This window comes from Carassius carassius, chromosome 38 (genome assembly GCF_963082965.1).
Source record: "Carassius carassius chromosome 38, fCarCar2.1, whole genome shotgun sequence".
Lineage (NCBI taxonomy): Eukaryota > Metazoa > Chordata > Actinopteri > Cypriniformes > Cyprinidae > Carassius > Carassius carassius.
The window spans coordinates 4,877,802-4,896,174 of record NC_081792.1 but is presented as its reverse complement, the minus strand read 5'-3'; the positions used below and the strand labels follow the sequence as shown (position 1 = coordinate 4,896,174).

The 18,373-nt window shown below is 41.8% G+C and overlaps 1 protein-coding gene across 6 annotated transcripts in view; it reads right to left on the bottom strand.

Annotated features, from left to right (window-relative positions):
- The window catches only part of LOC132119172 (low-density lipoprotein receptor-related protein 1-like), a 182,483-nt gene that overhangs the window by 139,674 nt on the left and 24,436 nt on the right, over window positions 1-18,373 (bottom strand). For all 6 annotated transcript variants that reach the window (XM_059528940.1, XM_059528944.1, XM_059528941.1 and 3 more), the window contains exon 2: window positions 2,345-2,467. In XM_059528940.1, coding sequence (XP_059384923.1) covers window positions 2,345-2,467 — 123 coding nt within the window. The remainder of the gene's footprint in view (window positions 1-2,344; window positions 2,468-18,373) is intronic.

The following is an 18,373-nucleotide window of genomic DNA, read 5'->3' as shown; positions in this document are numbered from 1 at the left end:
GGGGAGTGAGGTGGGTGGTTTGGCGCAATTGTTCTGGACCATGGCGGTAGGAATGGGGTACAATGATGAGGCACTTAAAGACCTTTTTAACGCCTGTCTGGATAACCCTGTGCCAGAGTGGGAGATGAAGGAGCTGAAGATCCTGTATTTTTGGGGTTTCACCATGTACCTATAACCATGAACCCCAGCCACACCTGTCTCTCCAGGTGTGATGGCCGACTCTAAACCTGTGTCTCCAGACAGGAGGACCGCCAGCCCTGCGCCACTGCACAAGGTGGTCGCCAGCCCAGCGCCACAGCACAAGGTGGCCGCCAGCCCAGGGCCACAGCACAAGGTGGTCACCGTCCCAGCGCCACAGCACAAGGTGGTTGCCGACCCAGCGACACAGCACAAGATGGCCGGCGGCCCAGCACCACTGCACAAGATGGCAGCCACAGGGGACCGTCCAGAGTTAAGTCAGGTCCCCACTGACCAGGTCCCCGTGGTCCCTCCAGAGTCGAGTCAGGTTCCCGTTGACCCTCCGGAGTCGAGTCAGTTTCTCATTGACCCTCCGGAGTCGAGTCAGGTCCCCATTGACACCCTGGAGTCGAGTCAGGTCCCCGTTGACCCCCCGGAGTCCAGTCAGGACCCCGTTGACCCCCTGGAGTCGAGTCAGGTCCCCGTTTACCCCCCGGAGTCGAGTCAGGTTCCCTTTGACCCTCCGGAGTCGAGTCAGGTTCCTATTGACCCTCTGGAGTCGAGTCAGGTTCCCGTTGACCCTCCAGAGTCGAGTCAGGTCCCCATTGACCATCCTAAGTCGAGTCAGGTCCCCGTTCACCGTCCTGAGTCAAGTCAGGTCCCCGTTGACCGTCCTGAGTCAGGTCAGGTCACCATTAACATTCATGAGTCAAGCACTACCACAGTTAGACCTCAGGAGTCAAGTCAAGGAGTTCACGTCTCTGCTGAACTACCAGAGCTTCTTCATGTCTCTGCTGAACTACCAGAGCCTCTTCTCGTCTCTGCGGAACTTCCAGAGCCTCGTCACGTCTCAGCCGAACTTCCTGACTGCTCGTCGTATCCTGTCATGTCCATGGAGGCCATCCAGGAACTCACCGCCTGCCCGGTCATGGAGACCATCTACCATCTCATCACGGCCACGGAGTCCTGAACCTTCTATTGGAGCTCTCATTTCTTGTGTGCATTCGTGACACCTAGTTGCACTGAATATAGGAAACTGGAAAACAAGTCTGGTACTCGCAGTGTGCTTGATAGCATAAACAGATATAAGCAAGGCCACATGGAGTCAATGACATTAGAACTGATCAGACTCAACAAGAAGTGCAAAAGAACAGGTGCTTCAGGTCAAAGTCATCTTGGAAACAGAATGACCACTCAGAGAAACCAAACAGTGATATGTACTATCAGAAACACGTAACAGCTGCACACAGCCTGTGGTGGGACTCAACTGTGCTCAAGTGCTCAAAAATCTTTGTCTCAAATCACTACAATTTTTTATGAACGTAAAGCTACAAATATTTTATTTATGAAATTATTTTGGCACCACAAAAAAAAATAATAATAATTTGTGCAAAAATAACTCGAGAAAGCTTGAAAAAAATTAACTTAAATATAAAGAGACTTTATACATGTTTTTGTTATAGAAAACTAATTGGATTTCAGACAATCTGCAATTTTCCCTTTTTTTGTCTCAGCACAGGATACTTTTGGCTGAAAATATACACAACATTTCTTTTTCAACAAACAATTCTCTTAACTGAAAAATTATTATATGTTGGATAAAATTACCTTAAAATTCAATTTTTTGTCATTGTACACAGTGACTGCATGCATCAGGAAATTTTTGCAGTGCATAGAGCAGCTGTTTGTGGGTTATGTTGCTTTTTATTGTTTTTTGGGGGAAGGGGGTAAATCTAAAGGGCCTTCTAGAGCAACATCTTCAATCTAAAAACCTTTCATTTATGAAATACATCCATCCATTTTCCAACAGATCCTATGCTGGAAGGGCAACACTCTAGATGGATGGCTTTTGAATCACAGACATACACACTCACAAACCTATGGACAATTTAGTGTCTCCACTTTAGTGTCTTTGGATCACAAAGGAAACCAGAGCACCTACACCACTATGGGAGAACAAACTCACAATCATAAGGCCTCCACCTGGGACTTATAGTGAGTACATATAATGTTCTTGGAAAATGTAATGTTACAGAAGAAATGCAGCGATTACCTGTACATACTGCATTAATTATCTGCAGTCCCAGTGAGACAATCAATGTGCTCAAGGTTTAAAATGCAAATAAAACCTTAAAGCAGCTAATAGCAGAGAAACAGTGATACATACAGACATCTGCAGCCTCGTCTGATCCGTCCGGGCAGTCCTTCTCCCCGTCACACCGCCAACCCTTTGAGATACATGTCACCTGATCCCTGCAAACAAACTGCTTGGGGCTGCAGGTTTTTGGAGCTACAAAAAGAAGAGGCAAAACAAATAATGAGTGAAGGTGTAAACAACGCGTTCAGCTATTAGCACCACTGACTTATTACTTGTCTGAAAAAAGGAAAAATTGTATATATACATACATATATATATATATATATATATATATATATATGTGTGTGTGTGTGTGTGTGTGTGTGTGACACTTGTCCAAAATTAAAAGGAATCATACAGCCCATAAGAATGTTTGTGGTCTGGCCAGTGTTGTACGAGGATGCCAAGTACTGTCAGTTTACCGTTATTTGCTGAAGTCTGTTTCAAAACAAAACAATTGCAGCCAAGCCTATCTGACCACCAGTCTGTTTTTCATTACTGGCCATTCCCCTTACAAGGACAAAGTCTGGCTTCTATTCTGGTCCAGTACGGTTCAAAATAAACCAAACAATACCATTTAAAATCGACTCTATTAAAAGTCAATCAAAATGATCATCACTTGAATCAATCCCATTGTGATTTCAGAATTCAACATTAGTGATAACAGGATGTTGTTGCATTATTGTCTAATAGTTAAATGGCTCCACAAAACTATGTTTTATTTCTGTGACTAGAGTGCAAAAAATACCCTGCACTAAAGTAAACTCACAGCTTGTTGTAGACACTCTTCTTGAGAACCAATCACAGCATGAATGTAAATGTTAAAACTAGTGTATGTTGCACAAATTTTATGGAAAATATAATGAAGCGTTTTGCAATGCTATTGTACATATACAACCATTCAAAAGTTTGCGGTAGGCAAGATTTTTTTTTTTATCTCTTATACTGTTACAGGTTGAGGTAGTGCTAAACGTAAAACAAAAGGAAGGACGAGGATCTGGAACAAATAAGGAGTTTACTGAAGACGACGGAGAATACAATATACAAGATTACATTTAGCATTAACAACGCTAAACATAGACATCAACATTCAACAATCACGGACAAGGGAGAACTAAACAGACCAGGTATTTAAACACACAGGTGATGAGGGAACTGGGGACAGGTGAGGATCAATCAATTACCTAAAACAAGAAAAGGAAGAGGACCAAATAAGGAAACCAAAAGTTCATAAACGTGACAGTTCGCCCCCTCCCGGAAAGGTGCGTCCTCGCACCGCAAGAGGAATACCAGCGGAGGGAGGGTGGGGGTTCTGGAGGCGGGCGAGGAGTAGGCCATGAGCAGGTGACGAGGGAGCATGGAGGTAGGGACCAGGGCGGAGTGGATGGAGGGAGGAGCCAGGGTGGAGCCCCGGAGCAGGAGGAGCCAGATGGTCCACCAGAGACCAGCCAGGACGGAGATCCACGGTGCAGTCGACGGCGGGAGGAGCCACGGTGGAGAAGCGGCCGACGACACCAGGGGGCCGACAGGAGGAGACTGCACCGGTGGGTGAAGAGCCCAAGATGGAGCAGCACAGCCGCAGAGCCAGGGTGACGTCGAGGATCCGGAGGGCCTAGGTGGAGCAGAAGGCTCTGGCGACCAAGGCGGAGGCGGGGTCCTGGAAGACCGCTGTGGAGCCGGAGTGACGGAGGATGACGGTGGAACCAGAGGGAAGGAGGAGCCTTACAGAGCTGGAGGGATGGAGTGACGAGGTGGAACCAGAGGAGTGGAGTCCCGAGGCGGCGGATGGTCGACGACTGACCAAGGTGGAGCCGGAGGGACGAGGGAGCCCGGTGGAGCAGGTGGGATGACAGGCCACGGTGGAGACGAGGGAGCTAAGAGCCAAGGCGGAGCCGCTGGGTCGAAGGACCGAGGAGGAGTCCAGGGCTCGGAGGCTGGAGGCGGAGACAGGGCCTTAACCTGCCAAGGCGGAGCTGGAGACTGGCAGTCCAGCGGCGAACCATCGCGCCCAGATGGCGCGGACTGAGGGTGAGCTGCGGGACTGACTGGCACCAGCGGAGATGAGGTCGATGAACGGGCTGGTCTAGGAGGAAGAGGAGGAGAGAGAGGAAGGATGGGAGGAAACACAGGAGGATCAGGGTTGGACGGAACCAGCGGAAGTGGAGCAGAGGGACTGGCAGGTTTAGGAGGAGGTGGGAGAAGGAGGCTGGGAGGGAACACAGGAGACACAGAAGATTCAGAGCTGGTCGGAACCAGCGGAGACACAGAAGATTCAGAGCTGGGCAGAACCAGCGGAGACACAGAAGATTCAGAGCTGGGCGGAACCAGCGGAGACACAGAAGATTCAGAGCTGGGCGGAACCAGCGGAGACACAGAAGATTCAGAGCTGGGCGGAACCAGCGGAGACACAGAAGATTCAGAGCTGGGCGGAACCAGCGGAGAGACAGAAAATTCAGAGCTGGGCGGAACCAGCGGAGAGACAGAAAATTCAGAGCTGGGCGGAACCAGCGGAGAAACAGAAAATTCAGGGCTGGGCGGAACCAACGGAGAAACAGAAAATTCAGGGCTGGGCGGAACCAGCGGAGAGACAGAAAATTCATAGCTGGGCGGAACCAGCGGAGAAACAGAAAATTCAGGGCTGGACGGAACCATCGGAAATGGAGCAGAGGAGCTGACTGGAGGAGGTAGGAGTGGGAGACTGAGAGGGTATACAAGGGGATCAGGGCTGGATGGAACCAGCGGAAAAACAGGGGATACAGGAATTACCTCCATAGACCAGTCAATTAGATCCAGAAGTTGCTCCATATTTCCCGAGATCGAATACAGCTCACCCTCAGTCGCAGGAGTGTGGGCAGGGCTTTCCTCCACGCCCTCGATCTCCACGAGGACTCCCACGATGCTCACACACCTGGCCAGTCGCGCTCTCGAGATCCTGCTTCCTGTCAGAGGATGGCTCGGGCTCTGCGGCTGCGGTGGGCTCTGGCTCCGTGTGTCGAGATGGTGGCTGGCTGGTCTCTGGGTCAGGAGTGGGGCTGGAGATATCGTCCTCGGCGGTGCAGATGGTCCATGACGGTCCATTTTTCTCCAGCACCCACTCCACAAAAGCGGCGAAATCCTCTCGGGGACCGTTCGCTGGTAGGCGTGCCTTACTCCGCTCGCTCAGACCGGTGTAGAAAAAGTTAGAGAGCGAGCGGTCGGGGAAGTTAGTAAGGCACGCCAGATCTAAAAAGTCCCTGGTGTGGTCCTCCAGCGAACGGTCCAGTTGCTCCAGGCACAGGAGACGGACTGCTGGGATGGCCATTCCGGGAGAGGAGGAAAAAAAGGCAAAAAATAAATGAAAGAAAAAACGCCGCTAAAAAATAAACTATACTGTTTAGGTCCGTGATTCTGTTACAGGTTGAGGTAGTGCTAAACGTAAAACAAAAGGAAGGACGAGGATCTGGAACAAATAAGGAGTTTACTGAAGACGACGGAGAATACAGACAATATACAAGATTACATTTAGCATTAACAACGCTAAACATAGACATCAACATTCAACAATCACGGACAAAGGAGAACTAAACAGACCAGGTATTTAAACACACAGGTGATGAGGGAACTGGGGACAGGTGAGGATCAATCAATTACCTAAAACAAGAAAAGGAAGAGGACCAAATAAGGAAACCAAAAGTTCATAAACGTGACATATACTCACCAAGGTTGTATTTATTTATACAATAAAACAGTAATATTGTGAAATATTATTACAATTTAAAATAACTGTTTTCTGTTTGAATGTAAAGTACAATGTAATTTATTCCTGTGAATTTTCATAATAATTGCTTCAGTTTTTAATGTCACATAATCCTTTAAAAATAAGTTAAAACAAATGTATAAGCTTTATTCAGGATGAACTTTGATGAGTAGAAATTTCTTTTATTTTAACCAAAATTTTTTTGTAACATTTCAAATAACTTCCACTTTTGATCAGTCTAAATGCACACTTACTGAATTAAAGGTGCTGTATAATAGTCATTTTACATTTTCTATTGAATTCAGCTATTTTCCAGTTTTATGTTTCCACAAAAGATGCTTTCAATAAAACTTAATTAAAAGTTAAAGTGCATTACATTTATTTATACATTTATTTTATTTTTTGATTGACATGAAATATGTCAAGAATCCAATGTATTTTTGAAATACATTGTAAAATTAAAGCTGCAAGCAGTGATGAATGGGCCCTAGCACCCGGGCTCACCGGCAGCGAGTGGCTTTAGTTAATAGGTGAACAGTGAGAAATATGCATTTAAACTCATAAATATAAGTGAAATATATCAAAGTTTATTCCATATATGTGCCAATCTTCCTGTTGCCAGCAGGTGGCGCTATCATTATAATGGAATATTGGCCTTCAGATGTGTTCAGGCCAGGACTCTTATCGAACATGTGAAGTTTGGGGAAGATCGAACATTTTATGCCTGAGTTACAACAACTTCTCTTGCTGTGGCGAGACACCACATTTTGTCATGGCGCCATGGACACGCCCTTTAACAAAAACTCAAGATCTCCACAATTTAACATTACACAGGCCTTTAGATTAGACTGACCACAAAAAAATACAATAATGTCAAAAAAATTTCAAGGAGTAGTTTGTCGCAGCGTAAAATATGCCACTTCCTGTTGCCAGCAGGTGGCGCTATGACTATAATGGAATATGGGCAGGTAGATCTGTTAAGGGCAGAAGTCTTATCTAAGTTTGGGGCATATTGGACATTGTATGTATGAGTTACAGCAACTTCCTTTTTCATGGCGAAACATCAAAATATATCAGGCCGCAATGGACACGCAAATGAACATCGCAAAGGGCTTTAGATTACACTGACCAAGTTTGGTGTTGATCTGAATAAATCTCTAGGAGGAGTTCGTTAAAGTACAACCCCTGAAAATGGCAAAAACAACACCAATTTTGCAGAGAAAATTCTAAATAACCGACTTCCTGTTGGGATTCAGATTTCGTACCAAGAGACTTTTTTGTAGGTATTGGTGTGTTACATGTGTGTACTGATTTTTGTACATGTACGTGAAACATAGCTCGAGGCGCACTCCATTGAAAGTGTATAGGTCGCGCTATCAAGTCATTTGACACACCCGATTGAATATTGGCCTTCAGATGTGTTCAGGCAAGGACTTTTATCACACATGTGAAGTTTGGGGATGATGTGTTATAACATCTTTTATTCCCATGGCGAGACATCGAACTTCAGCACGGTGCCATGGACACGCCTTTTAACAAAAACTCAAGATCTTCACAACTTATTATTGCACAGGCGTTTAGATTAGACTGACCACAAAAAAGACTTTTATGATTGATGTCATAAAATTTCTAGGAGTAGTTCGTCGCAGTGTAAAATATGTCACTTCCTGTTGCCAATAGGTATCTCTATGACTATAACTGAATATGGGCATGTCAATCTGTTCAGGTTCGGAGTCTCATCAAACATGTGAAGTTTGGGGCAGACTGGACATTGTATGTCTGAGTTATAGCAACTTCATTTTTCATGGCGAATCATCGAAATTCACCAGGCCTCCACGGACACGCCCTTCAACGAAAACTCAAGATCTTCGCAATTTAACATCGCAAAGGCCTTTAGATTAGGCATACCAAATTTGGTGTGGATTTGAAGAAATCTCTAGGAGGAGTTCGTTGAAATACAACACATGGAAATGACCAAAATTACACAAAATTTGCTCATAATATCAAAAATAACCGACTTCCTGTTGGGTTTAGAATTTTGCTCCAAGAGTCTTTTTTGTAGGTATTGGTGTGTTACATATGTGTGCCAATTTTCATGCATGTACGTGAAACATAGCTGGAAGGCTGTTGATTTTCTTAGTATAGGTGGCGCTGTCGAGCCAATTTGCCACACCCTCTTCTGAATCCTATATCAGACGAAAATTTTCACCAGGTTACCGTGTGCAAAGTTTCATGACTTTTTGAGCATGTTTAAGCCCTCAAAAATGAGATTCATTCGGGAGAAGAAGAAGAAGCAGAATAATAATAATAATAATAATAGTAATAATAATAATAATAATAATAATAAACAAAGCAGATACAAGAGGGTCCTCGCAGCTCGGGCCCTAATTAAAGCTGCAAGCAGCGATGAAAGGGCCTTCGCACTTGGGCTCAACACCACCCGGTGCCCATAGGAGGAGCAGTTAGCTTTGGGCCATATGCATATAAAATAGTAAATATTTGAGCCACATTTCCTGCTGCCAACCGGTGGCGCTATGATTATAACTGAATATCGACATGTTAATGTCTTCAGGCCAGGACTCTTACCAAACATGCAAAGTTTCTGGCAGATCAGACAAGTCATGTTTAAGTTAGTATAAAATAAGCAATTTCCTGTTGCCAGCAGGCGGCGCTATACTTATAATTGAATATTGGTCTTTAGTTGTGTTCAGGCCAGTACTCTTATAAAACATGTGATGTTTGGGTCAGATTGGGAATTGTATGCATGAGTTACAAACACTTCCTGTTTTATAGTATTATTAGCATCATTTTACACATACTAAGTGTTGCTAGAATGTTTGAAAATATTTATAGTATGATTAGCACACAATGGCATATTTTAGTGTGTTGCAAATAGTGCATAAAAGTGTTTAAACTGAAACTTCCTGTTGCCAGCAGGTGGTGCTATGACTATAACCGAATACAGGCATGTTGATTTATTTAGGACAGGACCCTTGTCAAACGTGTGAAGTTTGGGGCAGATCGGACATTGCTTGCCTGAGTCACAGCATCTTCCTTTTTCACTGCATTAGTAGCTTGCTTTAGCAGTTAGCTAAGTGTTGCTAGCATGTTTTAGTATGCTTCTAGAAGGTTGCCAGCCTATTTAACAATTATTGATGCTTTTTATTATTTTGCAAGGAGTCCATAACAGTTTTAAAAATGCCACTTCCTGTTGCCAACAGGTGGCACTATCATCGAATACGGGCATGTTGATGTGTTCAGGATAGGACTCTTACCAAACATGCAAAGTGTCTGGCAGATCAGACAAGTCATGTTTAAGTTAGTATAAAATAAGTAATTTCCTGTTGCCAGCAGGCGGCGCTATACTTCTAATTGAATATTGGCCTTTAGTTGTGTTCAGGCCAGTACTCTTATAAAACATGTGATGTTTGGGTCAGATTGGGAATTGTATGCATGAGTTACAAACACTTCCTGTTTTATAGTATTATTAGCATCATTTTGCACATACTAAGTGTTGCTAGAATGTTTGAAAATATTTATAGATCGGATGTTGCTAGCCTGAGTTACAGCAACTTCCTATTCAATGCATTAGTTTCTTTCTTTGACACTTAGCTAATTGTTTATAGCATGTTTTATTATGTTTCTATAATTTTTACCAGCCTATTTATCTATTTTTGACACGTTTTAATATGTGCCTATAAGTCTGTAATAGTGTTAACCATGTCACTTCCTGTTACCAGCAGGTGGCACTATGACTATAACTGAATTTGGTCATGGGAGTTTGTTCAGAACAGAACACCTATCACACAAGTGAAGTTTGGGGAAGATCGGATATTGCTTGCCTTAGTTACAGCAACTTCCTTTTTCACTGCCTTAGTAGAATGCTTTAACACTTAGCTAAGTGTTGCTAGCATGTTTTATTATGTTTCTAGCATGTTGCCAGCCTATTTAACACTTTTTGACACTTTTTAATTTGTTCCTAGGAGTCCATAACAGTGTTAACCATGTCACTTCCTGTTACCAGCAGCTGGCGCTATGACTATAATTGAATTTGGTCATGGGTGTTTGTTCAGAACAGAACACCTATCACACGTGTGAAGTTTGGGGAAGATCGGACATTGCTTGCCTGAGTTACAGCAACTTCTTTTTTCACTACATTAGTAGCGTGCTTTAGCACTTAGCTAAGTGTTGCTAGCATGTATTAGTATGTATCTAGTATGTTGCCAGCCTATTTAACACTTGTTAAAGCTTTTTAATATGTTCCTAGGAGTCCATAACAGTGTTAACCTTGTCACTTCCTGTTACCAGCAGGTGGCACTATGACTATAACTGAATTTGGTCATGGGTGTTTGTTCAGGACAGAACACATATCACACGTGTGAAGTTTGGGGAAGCTCGGACATTGCATGCCTGAGTTACACATGTAGGGTTTTACATGTGTGTACCGATTTTAATGAATGTACGTGAAACACAGCTCGAGGCGCACTCCGTTGAAATTTAACAGGTGGCGCTATCGAGCCATTTTGCCACACCCATTTCTGAAACCTATAATCAGATGTAAATTTTTGCCAGTCCTGATGCGTGTGCAAAGTTTTGTGAGTTTTGGAGCATGTTTAGGCCCTCAAAAATGCGCTTCATTATGGAGGAAAAGAAGAAGAAGAAGAAGAAGAATTAAAGCTGCAAGCAGCGATGAAAGGGCCCTCGCACTCGGGCTCAACACCACCTGGTGCCCATAGGAGGAGCAGTTAACGTTGGGCCATATGCATATAAAATAGTAAATATTTGTGCCACATTTCCTGCTGCCAACAGGTGGCACTATGATTATAACTGAATATCGACATGTAAATGTCTTCAGGCCAGGACTCTTACCAAACATGCAAAGTTTCTGGCAGATCAGACAAGTCATGTTTAAGTTAGTATAAAATAAGTAATTTCCTGTTGCCAGCAGGCGGCGCTATACTTCTAATTGAATATTGGCCTTTAGTTGTGTTCAGGCCAGTACTCTTATAAAACATGTGATGTTTGGGTCAGATTGGGAATTGTATGCATGAGTTACAAACACTTCCTGTTTTATAGTATTATTAGCATCATTTTGCACATACTAAGTGTTGCTAGAATGTTTGAAAATATTTATAGCATGATTAGCACACAATGGCATATTTTACTGTGTTGCAAATAGTGCATAAAAGTGTTAAAACTGAAACTTCCTGTTGCCAGCAGGTGGCGCTATGACTATAACCGAATATGGGCATGTTGATTTATTTAGGACAGGACCCTTGTCAAACGTGTGAAGTTTGGGGCAGATCGGACATTGCTTGCCTGAGTCACAGCATCTTCCTTTTTCACTGCATTAGTAGCTTGCTTTAGCACTTAGCTAAGTGTTGCTAGCATGTTTTAGTATGCTTCTAGAAGGTTGCCAGCCTATTTAACACTTCTTGATGCTTTTTATTATTTTGCAAGGAGTCCATTACAGTTTTAAAAATGCCACTTCCTGTTGCCAACAGGTGGCACTATCATCGAATACGGGCATGTTGATGTGTTCAGGAGAGGACTCTTATCAAACTTGTTCAATTTGGGGCATATTGGACACTGTATGCCTGAATTACACTAACTTCCTAATTAACTGCAGTAATATAATGCTTTAACATTTAGCTAAGTGTTGCTAACATGTTTCAGTATGTTTCTAACATGCTGCCAGTGTATTTTTCACATGCTGACACTTTTTAATATGTTGCTAGGACTCCATAACATTGTTACACATGCTAGGAGTCCATAACAGGGTTACACATGACACTTCCCGTTGCCAGTAGATGGTGCTATGATTATAACGGAGTACGGGCATGTTGATGTGTTCAGTACAGGACTCTTGTCAAATGTCCTGAATTTGGGGCAGATCGGACATTGCTAGCCTGAGTTACAGCAACTTCCTTATTCAATGCATTAGTTGCATGCTTTGACACTTAGCTAAATGTTGCTATCATGTTTTATTATGTTTCTAGAATTTTGCCAGCCTATTTAACTCTTTTTGACACGTTTTAATTTGTCCCTAGGAGTCCATAAAAGTGTTAACATTATCACTTCCTGTTACCAGCAGGTGGCGCTATGACTATAACTGAATTTAACACCTATCACAAATGTGAAGTTTGGGGAAGATCGGACATTGCTTGCCTGAGTTACAGCAACTTCCTTTTTCATTACATTAGTAGCATGCTTTAGCACTTAGCTAAGTGTTGCTAGCATGTATTAGTATGTATCTAGTATGTTGCCAGCCTATTTAACACTTGTTGATGCTTTTTAATATGTTCCTAGGAGTCCATAACAGTGTTAACCATGTCACTTCCTGTTACCAGCAGGTGGCGCTATAACTATAACTGAATTTCGTCATGGGTGTTTGTTCAGGACAGAACACCTATCACATGTGTGAAGTTTGGGGAAGATCGGACATTGCATGCCTGAGTTACAGCAACTTCCTGTTTCACAGCGAAACATCAAACTTTGTCAGGCCGCCAGGGTCACACCCCTTGACGAAAACTCAAAACCTTCGCAATTTAACATCACAAAGGTCTTATGATGACCCTCACCAAATTTTAAGATAATCCGATTAAAACTGTAGGAGGAGTTCGTCAAAGTACGAGGCATGGAAATGGAAAAAACTGCACAAAAATCATACAATTCAATATAACTTACTTCCTGTTGGGTTTTGGATTTTGTACCAAGAGACTTTTTTGTAGGTAATGGTGTGTTACATGTGTGTACCGATTTTCATGAATGTACGTGAAACACAGCTCGAGGCGCACTCCGTTGAAATTTAACAGGTGGCGCTAATCGAGCCATTTTGCCACACCCACTTCTGAAACCTATATCAGATGTAAATTTTCGCCAGTCCTGATGCGCGTGCAAAGTTTCGTGAGTTTTGGAGCATGTTTAGGCCCTCAAAAATGCGATTCATTACGGAGAAGAAGAAGAAGAAGAAGAAGAAGAAATGGAGCAATTCCAATACGGTCCTCGCACTGCCGTGCTCGGGCCCTAATAAACGGAGCAATTCCAATAGGGTCCTCGCACTGCAGTGCTCGGGCCCTAATAAATGGAGCAATTCCAATAGGGTCCTCGCACTGCAGTGCTCGGGCCCTAATTAAAGCTGCAAGCAGCGATGAACGGGCTCTCGCACCGGGGCTCACCGGCAGCGAGTGGTTTTAGTAAATAGGTGAACGGTGAGAAATATGCATTTAAACTCATAAATATAAGTGGAATATATCAAAGTTTATTCCACATATGTGCCAATCTTCCTGTTGCCAGCAGGTGGTGTTATCATTATAATGGAATATTGGCCTTCAGATGTGTTCAGGGCAGGACTCTTATCGAACATGTGAAGTTTGGGGAAGATCGAACAAATTATGCCTGAGTTACAACAACTTCTCTTGCTGTGCCGAGATATCAAATTTTGTCATGGCGCCATGGACACGCCCTTTAACAAAAACTCAAGATCTCAACAAGTTAACATTGCACAGGCCTTTAGATTAGACTGACCACAAAATATATATTAATCTCAAAAAAAATTCTATGAGTAGTTTGTCGCATCGTAAAACATGTCACTTCCTTTTGCCAGCAGGTGGCGCTATGACTATAACTGAATATGGGCATGTAGATCTGTTAAGGGCAGAAGTCTTATCTAACATGTGAAGTTTGGGGCAGATTGGACATTGTATGTCCGAGTTACAACAACTTCCTTTTTCATGGCGAAACATCGAAATTTGTCAGGCTGCCATGGACACACCCTTAAACGAAAACTCAAAATCTTCGCAATTTAACATCGCAAAGGCCTTTAGATTAGGCATACCAAATTTGGTGTTGATCTGAATGAATCTCTAGGATGATTTCGTTAAAATACAAAGCATGGAAATGACAAAAATGAAACAAAATTTGCTCATAAAATTAAAAATAATTTTTCTCCGGATTTTGCTCCAGGAAACTTTTTTGTAGGTATTGGAGAGATACATGTGTATACGATTTTCATACATTTACGTGAAATGTAGCTCGAGGCGCACACCGTTGAACGTGTATAGGTGGCGCTGTCGAGCCATATTGCCACACCCACTTCTGAAACCCATATCAGACATAAAGTTTCATGACTTTTCGAGCATGTTTAGGCTCTCAAAAATGCGATTCATTTTGGAGAAGAAGTATAATAATAATAATAATAATAATAATAATAAACAGAGCAATTCCAAGAGGGTCCTCGCACCATCGGTGCTTAGGCCCTAATAATAATAAACGGAGCAATTCCAAGAAGGTCCTCGCACCATCGGTGCTCGGTCCCTAATAATAATAAACGGAGCAATTCCAAGAGGGTCCTCGCACCATCAGTGCTCGGGCCCTAATAATAATAAACGGAGCAATTCCAAGAGGGTCCTCGCACCATCGGTAATAATAATAATAATAATTCAAGCTACAAGCAGCGATGAACGGGCCCTCGCACCCGGGCACAGCGCCACCGAGTGGCTTTAGTAAAAAAGACGAATGGTGAGAAATATGCATTTAAAGTCGTAAATATAATCGGAATATGTCAAAGTCATTTATATGTGCCAGTCTTCCTGTTGCCAACAGGTGGCGCTATCATTATAATGGAATATTGGCCTTCAGATGTGTTCAGGCCAGGACTCTTATCGAACATGTGAAGTTTGGGGAAGATCGAACATTTTATGCCTGAGTTACAACAACTTCTCTTCCTATGTGAGACATCAAATTTTGTCACAGCGCCATGGACACGCCCTTTAACAAAAATTCAAGATCTCCACAAATAAACATAGCAAAGACCTTTAGATTAGACCAAATTAAAATGTTGATGTCATAAAATTTCTTGGAGTAGTTATTTGCAATGTAAAACATGACACTTTCTGTTGCCAGCAGGTGGCGCTACGACTGAAAATGGGCATGTAGATCTGTTAAGGGCAGAAGTCTTATCTAACATGTGAAGTTTGAGGCATTGTATGTCTGAGTTACAGCAACTTCATTTTTCATGGCAAAACATAGAAATTTTTCAGGCCGCCATGGACACGCCCTTTAACGAAACCTCAAGATCTTCGCAATTTAACATCGCAAAGGGCTTAAGATTACACTGACCAAGTTTGGTGTTGATCTGAATAAATCTCTAGGAGGAGTTCGTTAAAGTACAACCCCTGAAAATGGCAAAAACAACACAAATTTTGCAGGGAAAATTCTAAATAACCGACTTCCTGTTGATATTCAGATTTCGTACCAGGAGACTTTTTTGTAGCTATTTGTGTGTTACATACGTGTACCGATTTTCGTACATGTATGTGACACACAGCTGGAGGCGCACTCCATTGAATGTGTATAGGTGGCGCTATCGAGCCATTTTGCCACACCCAATGGAATATTGGCCTCCAGATGTGTGCAGGTCAGTACTCTTATCAAACATGTGAAGTTTGGGCAAGATCTGATATGTTATGCCTGAGTAACAACAACTTCTACTCCCATGGCGAGACATCAAACTTTGTCACGGCGCCATGGACACGCCCTTTAACGAAAACTCAAGATCTTCACAATTTAACATCACACAGGCTTTTAGATTAGACTGACCACAAAAAAGACATTGATGTCATAAAATTTCTAGGAGTAGTTCTTCGCAGCATAAAATATGACACTTCCTGTTGCCAATAGGTGGCGCTATGACTATAACTAAATATGGGCATGTACATCTATTCAGTTCCAGAGTCTTATCAACCATGTGAAGTTTGGGGCAGATTGGACATTGTATGTCTGAGTTATAGCAACTTCATTTTTCATGGCGAATCATCGAAATTCGCCAGGCCGCCACTGACACGACCTTCGACGAAAACTCAAAATCTTCGCAATTTAACATCGCAAAGGCCTTTAGATTAGGCATACCAAATTTGGTGTTGATCTGAAAAAAGTCTCTAGGAGGAGTTTGTTAAAATACAACTCATGGAAATGGCAAAAATGACACAAAATTTGCTCATAATATTAAAAATAACCGACTTTCTGTTGGGTTTAGAATTTTGCTCCAAGAGACTTTTTTGTACGTATTGGAGAGTTACATGTGTGTACCGATTTTCATACATGTACGTGAAACATAGCTCGAGGCGCAAACCGTTGAACGTGTATAGGTGGCGCTGTCGAGCCATTTTGCCACACCCACTTCTGAAACCCATATCAGATGTAAATTTTCGCCAGTTCTGAGGCGTGTACAAAGTTTCATGACTTTTTGAGTATGTTTAGGCCCTAAAAAATGTGATTCATTTTGGAGAAGTATAATATTAATAATAATAATAATAATAATAATAATAATAATAATAATAATAATAATAATGATAATGATAATGATAATAATAATAATAATAAACGGAGCAATTCCAAGAGGGTCCTTGCACCATCGGTGCTCGGGCCCTAATAATAATAATAATAATAAACGGAGCAATTCCAAGAGGGTCCTCGCACCATCGGTGCTCGGGCCCTAAATATAGCTGCAAGCAGCGATGGCGGGCTCAAGCCATCAATACAAACGCCACCCCTGTGGCATCGGGAAAACTGTGCCCAGCGGGCATAAGCATTTACAGTAACCCTCTGGCAATCAAGTTTTAAGGGATACGGCAGTCAAAGGGTTAATCCAACCCATCTAGACTTTGAAATCACATACACAGAACAATATATATAACTTTAGTAACACTTTATTTTAATATATATAAAATATTTTAGGTGTTCATTGTAGCTGACACCTAAATTAACACATTACAATTGTTTTATGACTGCAAGTCTTTCTCCTCAAATGCTATTGAGCTTCAAATTTGCGTTTGAGCCCATGTGAAAAAGTAGCATAATTTACGTATGTCTTACAGTTTGTTTTAATAAACATCAAACATTCAATTTAATTGTGCATTATTGCTGTCACCTAGATGAACAATTACAGTTGTTTTAATGACTGTAAGTCATTTTCTTCAAATGCTACTGATGTTAGAAAAGTGTATAACAATATCACATGTAACTTTAGAGATGGTCCCTAAATTTGAGACTCTGAATGTCCAATGTCAAGCCAACTTTATGCCTGTTTTTTTTTTTTTACTTTCTTTAGTTTTCTTTTCTCTGTGCCTGATTTTTGATGTCCTTTACCCGGGCATAGATGTCCATCCATCAATTACGAACATTGAGCCGCAAACATGAGGTGCGAGCGGTCACGAGCGTGGATGGGAGAATGGAGCATGTTTTTTTTTTGTTTTTTTGAGCAACTGGGATGGTGCCCCCTCTGGGAGTTGGTGCCCTATGAAGACTGCGTACTCTGCATATAGGGAGTGGTGGTACTATCTGGAAGATATATTCCTCAAACCATCGTACAAGAGGAGGTGATGCTAGTCCTTCAAGAATCACTCAAAACATATCTGTTCATAAAGCCTATATATAAGGTCTTAATAAATAATATTCCACAATACCTCATGCTATTCTAATTAAGTCATTTTTTTGGGATCTTTTATGTCTCTCAGAACCTGACACATTGTAATTCTGAGACTCCAGGAAAGTTGCAGTTCTGGAAAATGGTGGTCCTGTAGACTAAATGCTCCCTGATAGCGTCACACCTAATTCTTCACTTTAATTCTTAATTCTTTTGCAGTTTACGTGTTTCTGTTCTTCTCCACTTGTTTTTTTTTCTGACCCTTCTGACCCAGTAAGCATTTTGCTGTCCAGTGGTCATGTCTTTACTTTGCAATTACTAATTTTGAATATTTCTCATGAGGATCTAATAATTTTGTTTTTTTCAGTCTGAGTGAAATGTCTTTTTTTGGCTCATTTTATCAGTAAAGGAAAAAGTGCCTAATAATTCTGCACACCTTAATATAAGGAGTTATTTTTTTCTCTTCCAGTCTTCATGGTCAACTATGTATATATCACACTCGTTGCCTTCTCTAGTGCAGCTCAACCAATTCACATCCCATTCGTCAATATTTGTGATATCAAAAATCCTGGAAAATGCTTGTTGTAGTCCAAAAAAAATTTTTTTTTGTAATGTTAAAAAAGTGATTTTTGTATAATTGCGCATGTTTATATTTCATATACAACGTATATATATATATATATATATATATATATATATATATATATATATATATATATATATATATATATATATATATATAGCTTTCCAATGCTGTTGCTGTTGATAATAGGATTAAGCAAGTGTAGAACACGTACAAACAGAGTCCATGTAGACAGATGTAGATGCATAACAAATGTCTTTCTTTATTACTTGAGCTCCATTAAACATGATCTCAAACTTCTTGTGGCCTCTCCTT